The sequence below is a fragment of the Mercenaria mercenaria genome, chromosome 15 (genome assembly GCF_021730395.1).
Source record: "Mercenaria mercenaria strain notata chromosome 15, MADL_Memer_1, whole genome shotgun sequence".
NCBI classification, from domain to species: Eukaryota; Metazoa; Mollusca; class Bivalvia; order Venerida; family Veneridae; genus Mercenaria; species Mercenaria mercenaria.
Window position 1 is genome coordinate 34,026,060 of NC_069375.1, and position 16,451 is coordinate 34,042,510.

The 16,451-nt window shown below is 35.0% G+C and overlaps 1 protein-coding gene across 2 annotated transcripts in view; it reads right to left on the reverse strand.

Annotated features, from left to right (window-relative positions):
- LOC123550549 (steroid 17-alpha-hydroxylase/17,20 lyase-like) overlaps window positions 1-16,451 on the reverse strand; it is a 41,618-nt gene that overhangs the window by 17,460 nt on the left and 7,707 nt on the right. For both annotated transcript variants that reach the window (XM_053524960.1, XM_053524961.1), the window contains exon 2: window positions 195-763. In XM_053524960.1, coding sequence (XP_053380935.1) covers window positions 195-755 — 561 coding nt within the window. In that variant the 5' untranslated portion in view covers window positions 756-763. The remainder of the gene's footprint in view (window positions 1-194; window positions 764-16,451) is intronic.

Consider the following 16,451-nt stretch of genomic DNA (forward strand, 5'->3'; position numbering starts at 1 on the left):
GTAAAATTCAAGAAAGGAATGTAATATTACTTAACAAAAGATGCGTTTCTCAAAAACTAATATAAACCGTTAGCTGAGAGAGAATGATCAGTTCAAATAACAAAAGAGAAATAAAAAAGAGTCATTCTGCCTAAATGAAAGCAGATGCTAAAATTAAATCGTATATAATAGACAGAACTGTATACACAACTTACTAATAAAGAAATAACGTTTGAGAAAGACCGACTGAAAACATCCATACATTGAAACGTCATGTCTGGCATTTCTTCTATCCTATTAGCTAGGAGATCCATTTCAGACATAACATTTTTCTCCAGGTCCATCAGGCCACTGCCATATGCATGTACTGCTTTTACAAAATGCTTTCTTGATGTTTTGTGAAACATTCCAAAACCCTCTGGTACAGATCCTATTGTTTGGTGATGACAACGAAAATATTCACCGTAGAACATCTTAGGACGGTCGTTAAAGTGTCGCTTAAATTTTTCGTCCACAAACGCTTTATGTATGGTTGCAGGACTGTTCAACACAATAAGGTTGTCTGAAAATATTCTAAACTGAAAAATGTCCCCAAACGTCTCCGCATACTCTGTTAGTTTCGAGCATAAATTTGCTTCGTTTATTTCTAGTGCAAAGCCAATAACTGGAAGTCCTTTTGGTCCCGGGATGATGTTCCCTTTCAAGCTGATTCTTCGTTGAAACATGTAAAATGCTCCACAAAACAGCATTACAACTACAACTAAGCAGTAGAGCATTATGTCACCTGAAAGAAAGATTGACATTGATGAACAAATATGCTTAAGTCAAATCTTTAACAGTCAAATTAATTACTAGCTATTATTCAAAGATATTTCCAACCCAAACGGTCTAACGGGCAAGCAAGACCGATATCTGATCGAAATGGTTTTCAATATTGGCTCGGTAGCATTTTGTCAAGTTAACTTAATGTCGGTCCGAATTTGCTGTTGACAGAATGAGATAAGATGCATTTGTGACTAATATCGGATCAATATCATAAATAGATATCGGATTATCGATATTGGTCCGATATTACATTGTTTTATTTGATAATCATTAATGAGAAAAGCTGCACAAGGGTTATACATATAACATTTATATGATAATACTTTTAAATAATAATGAAAATGATATTCAGGGCTTCATTTACCACTTTATTAAATGTCATACTGGACAAGAATAAAACTTATTGCACAAATCAATGGGATATGTTTTGTTTCTCCATTTTTAAAATAATACAGCCTAGCAGTCTGCTCTATCAGGAAAATATACAAAGGCGATTCAATAAATTCAGCCAAAAATGATCTTCGATGGAAACCATTGTACATAACGTTTACTTGGAAACGCATGTTAACATGTTCTCACCTAGTTCAATAACATTTAACTTCCACTATTTAGAGATTCAACTTGTTACTGTGTCAAATGTAATCAAATGCATACAGTTATTTTAAAATTTCATTTATCGAACTGCAAAAGTGCCAAACACATGTCTTGGTTAACTGTAGTCATGCAACATCAATCACTTCTCCAACGTATAAGCATGATTAGAAGAAACTGTTCTAGCGTTATGTGATGAAATATTATCTAGGCACAGGAAATACAGATCAACACAATTGCAACTTTACTAATCCTACCTGTTCTGTATTATAAAAGTGCTTCTATTAGGTTACTTTCGAATTTCCTTCCATTCCGTTAAAATATGTTTAGATTATATATATCGAAATGTTTGTGCTAATACTTCAAATTTAGATGTTTTGGCTTGAAACAGAAACTGAATGACAGAAATTGAGATTTTAACAGCTTTAAAAGAAACCTTGTGAATATTTTCAAAAAGAAATATAGTTTCTAGTATCTAATAATTTTTAAAGACGCAACTAGGGGAGATTTTTAGTCAATGGGAAGGCAATGTAATTCTTAGTGAAATGTCTTTGTGTACCACAAAATTAAAACAATTTTTAATAGTTTTATAGACATTTTCTTATAAGTAAAAAATTATCACATGTATGCTTCTATCACACTCATGCAAAGACAAGTTAAATTGCTGTTTCAAAATCTTTTATAGCTTATTGCAGGCTATTAGACTCCTTTTGGTTGAAACCAGTTTCGGTGACTATAGCTTTCCGTCTGTCCGTCCATCCGTCATTCCGGAAATTCCTACATATGGGTATTTATGTGGCTACTATTTTGTTCTCTCTTTTGTTCTTTTAGCCACGTAAAAGAAAAATAGCCACATAAAAGCCTTGCGGAATGAATAGCATCAAAGAAGAGTACAGTTACCTATTGTTTCCATAGCCAAGTATGCAAATGTGGGCTCGGACGCCCTTCCGTCCGCGATTTCGTGTCTGATTTATAACTCTGCCTTTTATCAAGGGATTTTGATATCACTTGGAGCCAATGTTTCCTTGATGAGAAGACGTGCCATGTGGTCATATGGTCCAAGAGCTCACGGACTTTTATTGCAACAATTGAGGCCAAAAGAAGTTTATACATTTTTGGAAACAATATTTCATATCCTCCATAAAAACCCATTTCTTAAGTGTCAAAGCCGTGGCTATCTATATTTTGTTCACTTATGTTTGTGATAGGGGAGGTAAAACTCACTTGTTAAAATTTAGGGGGTAGGGTAAAGTTTACGACTACCAGTTTTTTTCACTGTTTAATTACAGTAGCTATATGATTGTCAGTAAATGGGGTCTGTTAGGAATATATTGTCCCTTTTCTCCTCGCTCATACTGTTCGAGTGTCGCCGATGTGAGGGCTTGCATCTGGATCTGTAGTTGGAGCGTCTCTCTTGCCGACTGTATAAGAGAGTATGAAGGAGGAGCTGTCTAAAAATTTGATGTAGGCACCACTCCCAGCTTTCTGAAATGCCTTTTCCACTGATCCATTGGTATATGCTTGGATCCAAGAGTGTGCTGGATAGCGGTTATTGATCATTTCTAGCGTAAGAGATTGTTGGTAAGCCTGATATTGCTTTCCCCTTTCTTCTACTCCTGGCACCTCCAATCTGATCTTGGGAGCACATTGTCTGGTGAACCCATTCATTGGGCTCAAGCGGCTTTGCCTCTGTGTCCAGTGCTGCTGCTTTCCCTTTTTGCAGTTCTTTCACGATGTAATTAAGACTATGTCTTTTCAGTCTGTTCTTGGTTCTGCTTTAGAGTTTTGAGTGGAGTGGGTGGGATGGTAGTCTCTTTGCCATCTCTGCATGCACAAAAGCTTTGTACTCTCGTCTTGTCTCTAATGGCTCAGGGTTGGCTGTCTTTTCGATTTATTTTATTTGAGTTGTTTTCATTGCCCCGGGATTATCCTCAGACCTGAAATTTAACCTTGTCCAGTTTATCTTTATTGGTTTTGGAAGCAGGTACCAATGAGGTTGATGCGTACTCTGCTATGGACCGTACGTTGCCTGAGTAGACTTGCAGAGGATCTTTGCATTTACTCCCCAGCTTGTTCCAGCCAGTATTTTTTTCATAATGCCGAGTTTTTTGAAGGCCCTCTCCTTTGACCTTTAATGTCAGATTTGACCTTGACTATTTTTTTTATCATTATTTCAAGAATGATATCATCTGTTATATATACTTTAAAATGAAAAATAATTAGTTAACAGGTTTTAAATACCCTCAACAAATAATGAAAAATCATTACAAAAATACTGTTTTCACGCAAATTTGACCTTTGACCTTTGAAAATAGGTTTGGCTTTGCCTTATTTGGATAAGACCTACATTCCTGACCTTGCCTGACATGTATACATTAAAATAAATTGCTAACAGAAAATTCTAACAAGAGCTATTATTTTTGAACAAAGTAATGAGTAAGCATGCTACAATTTGATCTTTTACACAAAAATGACCCCTGACCTTTAATACCAGGTTCGACCTTGACTTATTTTCTCTTCCATGACATCGTCTGACATATATAGAGTAAAATGAACAACGATCAGTTACTAAAATGACAAAACAAATACTTTTAAACAATAAAAATTATTACAAACAGGTAATATTATTGCAACATTTTACTCACTTTCTTTACCTTTGACCTTTAAAATTATGGTTGTCCTTCAATGTTTTGAAATAATACGTGCATACCAGACATCGCCTACTTTTTATACATTAAAATGAACTGATATAACAAAATATCATTAACAAGAAGAAAAGTTAAAGAGCTATTTTTTCATTCTTTTACGTGAAAATGACCTTTGACCCTTAATATCACATTTGAACTTGTCTGATTTTAGACGATAGCTTTATTACTGACATTGTGAGACATATATACATTAAAATAAATCACGAGCAATTACAAATAATGATCAAAAATAGCTGTTATTTTTCAAACAGGAAACTATTCATACAATTTTTCACACAAATTTTTCCTTTGACCTTTGATATAAGCTTTACCCTTTGCAGTTTTGGGCTTACCTTTGCACTGCTGACTTTGCCTGACATACAGATATTAAAACGAATTAACTTCAGTGACTAACAATGTGAATACATATTAAAAACGTTAGAAAAAGTAAATGTAACATTTTTCATATTTTTGCATGAAAATGAACTTTGACCTTCAATTATCAGGGTTGACCTTGACGTTTTGCAATAAGACATGCAATTCATAAGACTTTGGCTGATATATACACATAACATATATAAAGATGAGTGACTTATGATGACAAACTAATTTTTAAGAATAAAAATGAATTTCAACTATGCCAATTTTTGTGATTTGTTCATAAATTTGACCTTTGACCCTAAATATCAAGTTTGCCCTTCATTCCTTTTTGATGAATTTCCTTTTGCTGACATTGGTTGACGTATATACATTTACTGACAATCATATAGCTAATGTAATTAAACAGTGAAAAAACTGGTAGACGTAAACTTTACCCTACCCCCTTTATTTTTACAAGTGAGTTTTACCTCCCCTATCACAAACTTAGTGAACAAAATATAGATAGGCACGGCTTTGACACTTAAGAAATGGGTTCTCATGGAGGATATGAAATATTGTTTCCAAAAATGTATAAACTTATTTTGGCCTTATTTGTTGCAATAAAAGTCCGTGAGCTCTCGGACCAATAACTTGAGCTCAAGCGCCAATAGGTTTTTTTTTTCAAGTCCGATCCATATTTCTGCCATCCATGAAGAGATTTTTATATATAATATGACACTAATATACCAAATAGTATCATAATATGTCAAGCATAATTCTCACACCCCTAGCTCAAAGATCAAGGTCACACTTGGAAATCAAATTTTGGCAAACAAGGTCTGTTTTATATCCGTTGATAACTCTGCAATTCATTAAAGGATGTTATTATTGTTTGGCACAATTTTTCTCGTGATATGGCAACGTGTCATGCGCATACCCTCAAGGTCATAACTGGAGGTCAAACGTCAACAGGGCTTCTTTCCTGTTCGGTCCATAACTCTGCCTCCCATAAAATGATTTTGATATTACTCGGCACAAATGTACTACATACGTAAACAATGTGTCGTGTTTAACGTTTAGACCCCTAGCTCAAAGGTCACGGTCACACTTGACAATCAAATGTTAATATAGCTTGAACAGTGTCTGTTTCGTGTCCGGTCGAGAACTCTTTCATAAATCAAGGGACTACAATATAACTTAGCATGAACATTCAAAATGACGAGACAAAAAGTCATGCAAAAACCTAGAACCTAAGCTAAAAGGTCAATAGGACTTTTTTTCCTGTCCAGTCTATAACTTTGTCATGCAAAACAGGATTTAATTATCAGTTGACAAACATATTTCCAACTTGTCATGAACAAAACTCATAGCTGAAAGGTTAAGGACACACTTGGAAGTCAAAGGCCAAAAGGTTTGTTTTTGCTGTCTGATCTGTGACACAACTGTCCTTAAAGGGCGTTTGATATTACTTGGCCCAATGCAGTCAATGATAAAAACACGCGTCATGCACAAAACCTAAAACCCTAACTTAAAAGCCAGGGTCACACTTGAAGGTCACATCAATAGGATATTTTCCTGTATAAATAATAAATTTGTCATCCATGAAGGGATTTTGATATTTCTTAGCAAAAATGTTTTCCCTAGGTCAAGGTCACTGCAAGAGGTCAAAGGTCAGTGAGATGTTTTCCCTTTCTGATCCATAACACCGTCATCAATTAAGGAATGTTATCATTACCTGACACAAATGCTCGTCATAATGAGTCAATGTGTCATGTGCAAAACAAGACACCTGTGCAATAGTCAAGGTCACACCTGAAGGTCAAAAGTCAACATTGATCTTTCCCTGTCTAGTCTGTAAAATATTTTAATTAAGCTCATGTTTATAAGGACCAAATTAAAAAAAAATGTTGGTGTAATATCTTCAGAATAATATTTCTTACATTTTTCTCATATTTTCCCACCAATTTTAAAATAACATGTTACTAAAATTGAAATGAAAAACTTTTAATATTTATAGATGTTATGAAACAATCAACAACTGTAGATTTTTGTATATGCACATCTTAATCGAAATGTTATGCTATTACATACTGTATAGATATTGCATATATAATACAATATTGTTATTTACATCATTGACAGATATCGGATCATTATGTCATACTGCAGTAGAGAAAATGTGGTGTGTTCCAGTAAGGGACTTAGAATTGCATGACAATACTTAAATTGCTTTTTAATTTTATGGGTTTTTTTATTCTCTTTCTCTCAATATGCTAGGCTCTTTCCAGCATACCAAAGCTAGAACAAATACCTTTGCTAAACTTTACTTGACCAACACGAATAGGGTAGTTCGGTAGGGATTTTTCTTTTGTTAATTTTGCTAACCTTTTTTTGTCTACCGACAAATAGGGATTAACAAGTTAGCATAATCCAATCATAACATATCAGAATGGAATCTGTAGTGAATCAATATTTATGCAACATTATATTCAAAACATTTAGGACTGAAAGGGTATAAAGTTTTGCACCAAGGTCTCATTTACAAAATAACTTAGACCCTGGAATAAAACCTACCCACCATGCCTTCTTGAATATCCAGTTGATGATATTCAATTTGTTCATTTTTTTTTCAGTCAGCTTACAATATGAAACGGGTATGGGCTTTCTTCATTTTACAAAAGGTGCAGACATTAACAAGTAATTAGAAAAACATTTCCAAGTTAAACAATTTGAATATAAAACAAAATTAAAATTGTTATATCATAATTATATCAAAAGTAAATTTGTGGAATGCCTCTCAAAAATTCAGGTATTGGAAAATTTTGTATACATAATTTCTTTTCAAAAACATTCTTTATCTCTTAAAAAGTTGCTATAAAATCTGACAATCTTAACTTTAATATTTGAAAATTTGCCTAATAAATTAAAGTTATTAGTAATATGAATTTAACATTAATTAAACATACACTTCAATTTGATATTTTATACATTAAGACATCTTTTGTTATTATCAACTACAAGTAATAATTTATGTTAAGAATATTAAAATAAAAACACTGATACACAGCAAATACTCCAATTTTATAATATTCTTGAGTACATACAAAAAGTTAGACAGTCTTATTAAGATAACACCCACAGCCATGACACAAACATCAAGCATTAAGCAAAAATAGGCTAAAGTTACCATTAATATCCCTGAATATGTTATATTCTAAAATTTGTATGATTAATTTCAGTCTCATCAATGCGTTTTCACTACGTCTGATTAACTCGGTACTTTAAGATAAAGTTTCCAACTCTCAAACACAATCTGCCTTTTAAAATTTATTACTGTCCGGTTTTATTTAAGAAGTATTTAATTAGCTTTTGTTAATATAAGATGAATATTTTCATTATTATTACAGTAACGAAATGACTACAAGGTGACTGTAATGTACAGGCTAAAATGTGACTGTAAAGTATAGGCTACAAGGGTATTAATTCATAAAGACATTAGACACAGATTCTGCAGTTCTTCAGTCAGTTAATTTAACCAGTGTTCCTGGATTCTGTACAAGTACAAACATGGTCTCCGCAAGTAACTGCCAATTTCCTGCATAAATGAGAGATGGAGGACGAATGATTTCAGACCATTTTCTTTTATCAAATCGTCACGGAGAACATACCCCAACCCGGGGATCGAACACACGGCACCATATTCTGTAGATCCGCGCTCGCCCTACTGAGCTATGTGGGCGGAACCTCACCTGCCTGCTTGTAACCCTGTTTTTTAAATCTGTTATAGTTTAAAAAGCTGATAATTGCTAAACTTATAATTGCGTGCGGCAATAGCGCGTTTTGAAAGCGCCCAAACCTTGCGCATTTATAATCAAGCAAAATATTATAGATTGTTTACTGGAAATCAATCACATAGAAGTCATGGATATAACAACTGCTTATTGTATCATTTCTATTTTAATGAATATAGATAACTTAAATGGACAACATACGGTTGTATCTCAGGTATGTTGTTTGTTTTCCATTGTTAAAATACAGGATTGTTATATTAAAGGCACGGACCTTACATATGTATATGCATATATTTTGACTACGGTACAATTTTAGACTAAGCTAACAACAGATCATACATGTAGGTTAGAAAAGGTGATTCTGGCATAATGTTTGTTATATTGATAAGTCTTATGCATGTAGATGTGTAGGCAGATGTACCCGCTTTACATTGGAAGATTCATAACAATTTTACTCTAGTGAGATCACTTCAATTATTTACGATAAGGAGTTGCAAGGGTAGACTATAGTAGTCAAAATATATGCATATAGATATGTAAGGTATCATGGGTTAATGTTCCGTTGTGGCCCGAACCGGTTTTAAAAAATTCAGACTTGATTGGAATAATGAGAAGACGCTTCTCTGACATGCACTGAACTCTTGGACTACCTATGTAACATGATCTTGCTCACAATTTGTAGCTCGAACCTAAAAATACACGTCCATGAGTGTATGATATTATGAGAATATGTGCCGTTCTAGAATTACCCCGTGCATTTTAAGAATTCCAGTAATGTCTGGTAATGTTGGAATTCTTAAAATGCGCCGATCAATTCTTGAATAGTCCTTGCGCTCTTTTAAAGATATATCCAAAGTGGGAATCGTCTCTGATAAGGCGAAATATAAAACTTTGTCAAAAAAGTATATTTCGACAGCAGCTACATTTTGGTAGAAAATTGTGATTCCCATTTTCTAAAGTTGACATGGATAAATCTTCGTCGGATTGGAAAACAAAATACAATGTACTGCTCAAAACATATATATCTCGGTCATAGCAGCTCAATGCCGATTAAACCCCACAAGACAACAAAAAGGCTATATTGTCTGGAAAACTGCGTCGGTTCTAATAACATGTTATTGACACAGTTGTCATGAATTTAGGTTCGGCAAATTAGCAGCCATATAATATATTTTTATTAATTTGGCATGAACTAATGAAACTCGATGTAACACACTTAATTAGTGTGTCAAGATGCTATAGTCTGTCCCACCTAATTTTGGACCTCAACTTTGGGCTGATATGAAGAAATGAAACGGGATCAAAGAACATAAAACATGTTTTTGTGAATAAAAATAAAAGTCACCCTCGAGAATTTCAAGGATTTTTTAAACAATCGTCTGTTTTTCCCGTTCGACTAAATTTCATTTTCTCTATGGGAATTCACTGTTGTTTATTTCTGGTCGCCATTGCCAAATATTCTCTATTTTGGAGATTTTCGGGAAATTTCACGTGTTATTCCGTGGGGATGTTTCACACTTATTTTTAACACTGACTTAGCTATTTTTCCTCCCGTGAGAAACAGAATGGGTTTTAAAAAGAATTTACAATTTAGATCCGTAGTATACAGTACAAACAAAATTTTGAAAAATGTAAAAATGAAAAATAGAAAAAGAACTTACTTTGCACGAAAGAATCCGGCCGTTAAGTAATGTATTCAGTTATAAATTCCTTTAATCATTATTCGATTTATCCTTAAATCCTTCCAAACGATGTCCAGTTCAATGCACAATTTTCAAAGTTTTATCTTCATACATTGAAAATCCATCATCCGAAAATTGATCCAGTCAATCTGCGGCAGTCTTTCGAAGAATTTCAGGCAAATAACTGAACTATGCATTTGAAACAATATCTTTAATCACAGTATTTTCCAAATGCATAATCCAGGAAGAACCTGTACGATACAAAGACGTCAACTGCTTCAGCCTCCTTAGAATATAGCCTTCTACACATTTAACAAGCTCACCATGACACAATAACTTTTCAAACGCTAAATTCCAATTATGTCATTTTCGATATTTCAACAGATTGAATTACCATTATCTAGAAAAATCCAGTTATTTGATATATTAGTCGGTTCCGTCCTAAACTTTTGCTCAGAAATCTGGGGAGTGCATACCGCAACGGACATTGAAATGATTCATGTGAAATTCCTACGACGTATATTAGGCGTTAGGAAATCAACAAATTTATCCGCCCTGTATGGGGAATTGGGTAGAGTACCGCTACATTTATTTCGTAAAATAAATATCCTGAAATATTGGAGAAAATTGTTGGCACAAGATAATTCTTCTCTGACGTTTAAAGTTTACACTCTTTTGAGAAATGATGCCGAAAATAATTTAACATATGGGGGAAAAAAATTGGGCATTCCATGTTAAAAATATACTGGAAGAACACGGCTTTGCGTACGTATGGAGGGATCAATGGATTGATACAAACACTTTGATGCTGATCAAACAAAGAATATTTAATAATTATTATCAGTCGTGGTACTCTGACATAAATAATTCACCGCGTTTATATTCATATTGTCTTTTCAAGCATACATTTGAGCGCGAGAAATATTTGGAAAGCATACATAACCGGAAATATTTATTAGCTCTCATCTGCCCATCAGTTACTTATCGAAACAGGAAGATACAACAATATACCTCGAGAACAACGGCTCTGCAAATCATGTACTATGAATAAAATCGAATCGGAATTTCATTTTCTACTTGTTTGTCCCAAATACAGAGATTTAAGGAAAAAGTACTTTAAGCCATATTTTTGCCATTGGCCGAATCTGAATAAGTTTGTGCTACTCATGAATTCTTCTTCCAAATTAGTAATAACTAACTTGTCAAAATTTATCTATTTCGCAAATAGAATTAGGGTTACTGAAAAAGAATAAGCTACAGAATGTATTTTCTCTGCTTGCTAACTTGTATGTTATATTTAGAATCTGTCAAAATATTTATATAGAGAATCTATATTTGCAACCGTTTTTACTGAACTTGTAATGACCCTTCAGAAAATGGTTCTTATAGTTTCATGTATTTCCATGTTTTCTCTCTTTTCTCTTTGTTACTATAAACATTGTAATAATGTTTTACGTAATAAATTTTTTGGTATTGGTATTGGTATACAATATAGATATGACGTCACTAAATATCTCGAGCGATCAAGAGCATGGGCGGCACATGTCGGCTTGTTACGCATAGCTACCCCAACGACAATTAATTAAGTAAATATGGAAGCTAACTGAGTCCCGAATTTAAAGAGGATAAAGCAAATTAGTTGTCGACTGTGCCAGTCTGACTACGTGGATAAAATTTAAATCAAAGGCGGGAATGATTCAGTTTGCTGTAAGTTTGAGCCCAGACCTAAATCTTTAAAAAAATAGTTAATTTATTTCCTTTATAACATATCGATAGATCTACAGCTACTTTAAAAGAAAACGTGTAAAAAAAGGGATTTTCTATCACCGACAAAAACAAACAACCTTGACGTTACCGGTTACGGAAGGTGCGCAGGCCATGATCCAAGGCCGGGCCGAGGGAGCCTGTGCCCCCTCCCCCACCCAAAACCCCCAGTTGGCTAAGAAGTGACCCATACTCATGAAAGATTCACCCTAGTGACCCTACTACTAGTATTGTGGCAAAGGAATAATTATTTCTCAAAATTTACACCCAGAGACGCATCAGAGGTCACCATTTCATACCTGTATAATTATCAAACTTTTCCGGGGGAGAGCCCCCTGACCCCCTGTCCTCATATCCCCTCTGTCGCCTCAAAATTAAGACCTTAAGTGCACCAAAGGCCACCGTTTTATACCTATATTTCAAAAATTGTCAAGGGGGTGGGGGGCCTGACCCCTCTTATATGAGGGAAAGTACATTCATCTATAAATACACTAAAAGGACAACATGTACTTAAAAAAATCCAGGGGATTACCCCTGATACCCCTAGACTTACCCCCCCCCCCACACACCCCCAGTCAAAAATTTCTGGAACCGGCCCTGGTGCGTAACATTTATAAATTTGAAATTTTGACTTCTTACCTGTAAAGTGATTGTTGGAAAGTCTCCATTATGACCTAAATTGTGTCAGTGTGACGTAAAACCAGGCGTAGAAACAACAACACGAAAACCTAATGATGGCTGTCAACATAAGTTCTGAAGTTTCAGGAGATTCCGCAGGCCAGGATCCAGGGCCGGATTGAGGGGGCCCGTGCCCCCTCCAGTTGGCTGAGAAGTGACCTATAGGCCTACTCATATTATTCATCAAAGATGCACCCTACTATTTTGGTAAAGGAATAATTGTTTCTCAAAATTCGCACCCAGCACGCACCAGAGGCCACCATTTCATACCTGTATTTCAAAATTTTCAAGGGGGGAGCCCCTGACCCTCCGCCCCAACATCAAGAGAGGAGTACGGAGTAACCCCTCCATTATTAGATCTATATTTGACCAAAAACTGCACTGGAAGCAACCATTTTATGTCTGTATTTCAAAGATTTCCAGGGCAGAGACCCCTGACCCCACTAAAATGAGGGGAGTACACCCACTAATAAATGCACCAGAGGACACCATTTCATACCCCAAAGAAAACAGAAATAAATATGTTAAGAGGGTATGTGTGCCAACAGGCTCATAATGTTTTCAGATTAAAAATTACGGTGTTCCGTTTGGACAATCGTGACTCTTTTTTTAATACTTAACCGCGATGCATGATAGTACGATGACAAAAACACGATGGTGCGATGGCATGATGATGAAACAACGATGGTACGATGGTGAAAACGCGATGACACGATGATAAAATCGCGATGGTGCGATGGTACGATGGTGAAATGTCGATGTAATAACGCGTATTCATCATCGTACCATCGCGTTTTCACCATCACACCATAGTGCCATTGCGTTTTCATCAGCGTACCATCGTGCCATCGCGTTTTCACCATCGTGCCATCGCGTTATCATCATCATACCATCGTACCACCGCGTTTTCACCATCGTACCATCGCGTTTTCACCATCGTGCCATCGCATTATCTTCATCGTACCCTCGTGGTGTCATCATCGTACCACCGCGTTTTCACCATCGTACCATCGCGTTTTCAAATACGTAGTTCCGTACACTTGTATTTTTGTCAAAAATAGATAGAATAGAATGTATCTCAATGTATTTTGTGAGACGAAATTTACCATTAAGATTCTGCTGTTTTGAAAAATGTTTTAAAAATGTTCAGTGCTCAGTTTATTACAACTGTAAACTCTTCAAGGCCACGTCCTTTGTATTTTATGTATGCATGAAAATAAATTAAAAGCTGGGTGTAAAAGACAAATGGTATTATTTAAACTCAGCTTATTCTTGTCAGGATGTAGAAGGGACATAGTGCAAAGTGAAAATGAGATTGTATCAAGCCTGTATTTTACTGACACATATACTGTACCACTGCGCATGACCACCGGAAGGCGATGGTACGCTGGTGATAACGCGATGGTACGATGGTGATAACGCGATGGTACGATGACGAAAACGCGATGACACGATGATGAAAACGCGATGGTACGTTGATAAAAAAACGCGATGGTACGATGATACGATGGTGAAAACGCGATGGTACGATGATGAAAACGCGATATTACATCGACATTTCACCATCGTACCATCGCACCATCGCGATTTCATCATCGTGCCATCGCGTTTTCACCATCGTACCATCGTTGTTTCGTCGTCGTGCCATCGCGCCATCGCGTTTTCGTCATCGTACCATCGTGCATTTCGGTTTAGTATTAAATAAAAAGTCACGATTGTCCAAACGGAACACCGTAGAAAACCATCCTAAATAATGTAGATTCCTAGGAAAAAGTCAACAAAATGAATCTGGCCATTGAATTACTGGATAGGCGTATTAGTAATTGTAACAGAGAATTATCAGCATGTAAATTGTCGAATAATGGTATAGTACACAACTTCACATATTTATATATTGATAACAACTTAACTAAAATAAAATTCATTTGGCATGTGACTATATCACGGCTTATACATGACCGCAGTGATATTCCATGTATACTATGTTGCATTAGTAACAAGTTGTGGCAATTGATACCGTCATTTTTGCCAGAGTATATTTTTGTAATGATCTTGATGCGTAGATAAGCTAGTTATACACAGTAAGGTAAAGGTCATGCAAGTACGAATTTTTCGACTGAATATCTATGTAAAGTTTGAATTGCTACAAATCATTTTTTAAGGAATAACTGGGTTTTTTGTTGTTGTTGTTGTTGTTTTGCGTTCAACGTGTTTTTTGGTTGAATTTTCAATATAGTTATGTACTGCCCCGTTTGTAATAGAAGTAAATGTTTCGTATACGTACTTCTTGGTGAAAAAAAAACACACACAAAAACACGTGTTTTATATAATCGAAAATGAAGTAACTGACGCGCTTGAACATGCTTCTTTTATCTAGCTGAAGAACAAAATACCCCTTCAAAAAGTCATATGAGCCGCGCCATGAGAAAACCAACATGGTGCATTTGTGACCAGAATCCGCGCAATCTAGTCAGGATCCATGCTGTTCGCTAACGGTCTCTCTAATTGCAGTAGGCAGTTGACCAGATTGCGCGGATGCTGGTCGCAAATGCAATATGTTGGATTTCTCATGGCGCGGCTCATATTTTTATTTTGTCTATAGGTCTACCATGCCTATCAATAGCACAAAAATGTTTTAAAATGCCACTTTGGATTTCACCGAACGGTCGAGCATGGGAAATAAAGACGCGAGGATGGAATTGAAAAACTGGTATTATATTATAAAAAATAAAGGCAATTATTAATTTGTTTAACGTAGTCCGTTATATAGGCTGTTGTCTCAAATTGAAATATATATATTTTAAATCATTAATTGCATTGAGGAATAATGTTTTACCTTGATCGAACGGTCACAAAAAATAGTGAGCACAAATCAGTACATAAACATGTATTCATGCTATTAAAAAACAACATTTTAACAGACGTTTATCATCCGAACCTTTGATACGATTATAAACAACTGTAACCAATAATGAAAATTAGTTAAATGGGTTGCGCGCATCTCCGCTGTCCCCACCTCTATTACATAGAACGGCTGAAACAATGATACGCACTTGACTTGAGACATGTATTTATTTGACGTCAATGCGAACGAGTAAGTACAAACACATTTTCAGAAAAAAAAACTGAAAACCTGAAACGGAAATAACTTTAATTTGAAGTAAAATGTTAATTCAGGGTCTTCCGTACAAGAAAATATTACAAGTTTTGGACAGAGTTTGTTTTAATTTTCCATTTCTGTTATTCAACAATAAAAATATTAGACGTCGCTAACTGTGAGCACCCCCCCCCCCAAATGACGTTTGTATGGACGCCGCCATCTTGAAATAGACGTCGCGTCATTTTACAATGCAAGTCTATGGGGAAAAACATAAAATCTTGATTTTTAACTTCATTTTACATTTTTTCAAAAAAATGAAAAAGGTGCCTAGAGATATTAACCGTCTGGTATTAACGATGTCATTTTTGACAATTTTATATACAGTATAAATAAATTATCGGAGGTCCAAAATTAGGTGGGACAGACTATAGTTATCTATTGCCCCTTTGAGGCATTTTACCCATTTAATAACCAATTGTATGTTATATAGTATTTAAAAGAGCAGCCATACTATAAGCATGTGTAAATTGATAACAGAACAGCAACTTTGTACCCAATTGACTGTATCATTCCCAGAAAAGGAAATAGTCATGTTTTTTTTTCCAAAACAGCATCTGTAACGACTTGCAAAGACTTATATGGTAAAAGGTAGAGTTTTTTTTGACGTCATTATTTGGCACTTAAAGCTCATTTTATGAAGTGAAATAAATTTACGACCAGAGTATTAAGGAAAAGAAATTAATCATTTTATAAAGACGAATTAAATTTACCATTTTCCGTGTCATGCTATTTTCAAATATGGTAAACATTTCTATCTTAAAAACAAACAAAGCTAGTATTGACATAGAATTAAATAATGTTTAATCTGTTTAGTTTTGTTTTAACACCGTTTCTATTATTGAAGAATATATCAGTTTTATATCAAGATCAGTTAACATACCCTGTGCTCTAGGATTTGTATAACCTTACTGATATATTTTCAACCACACGAAAC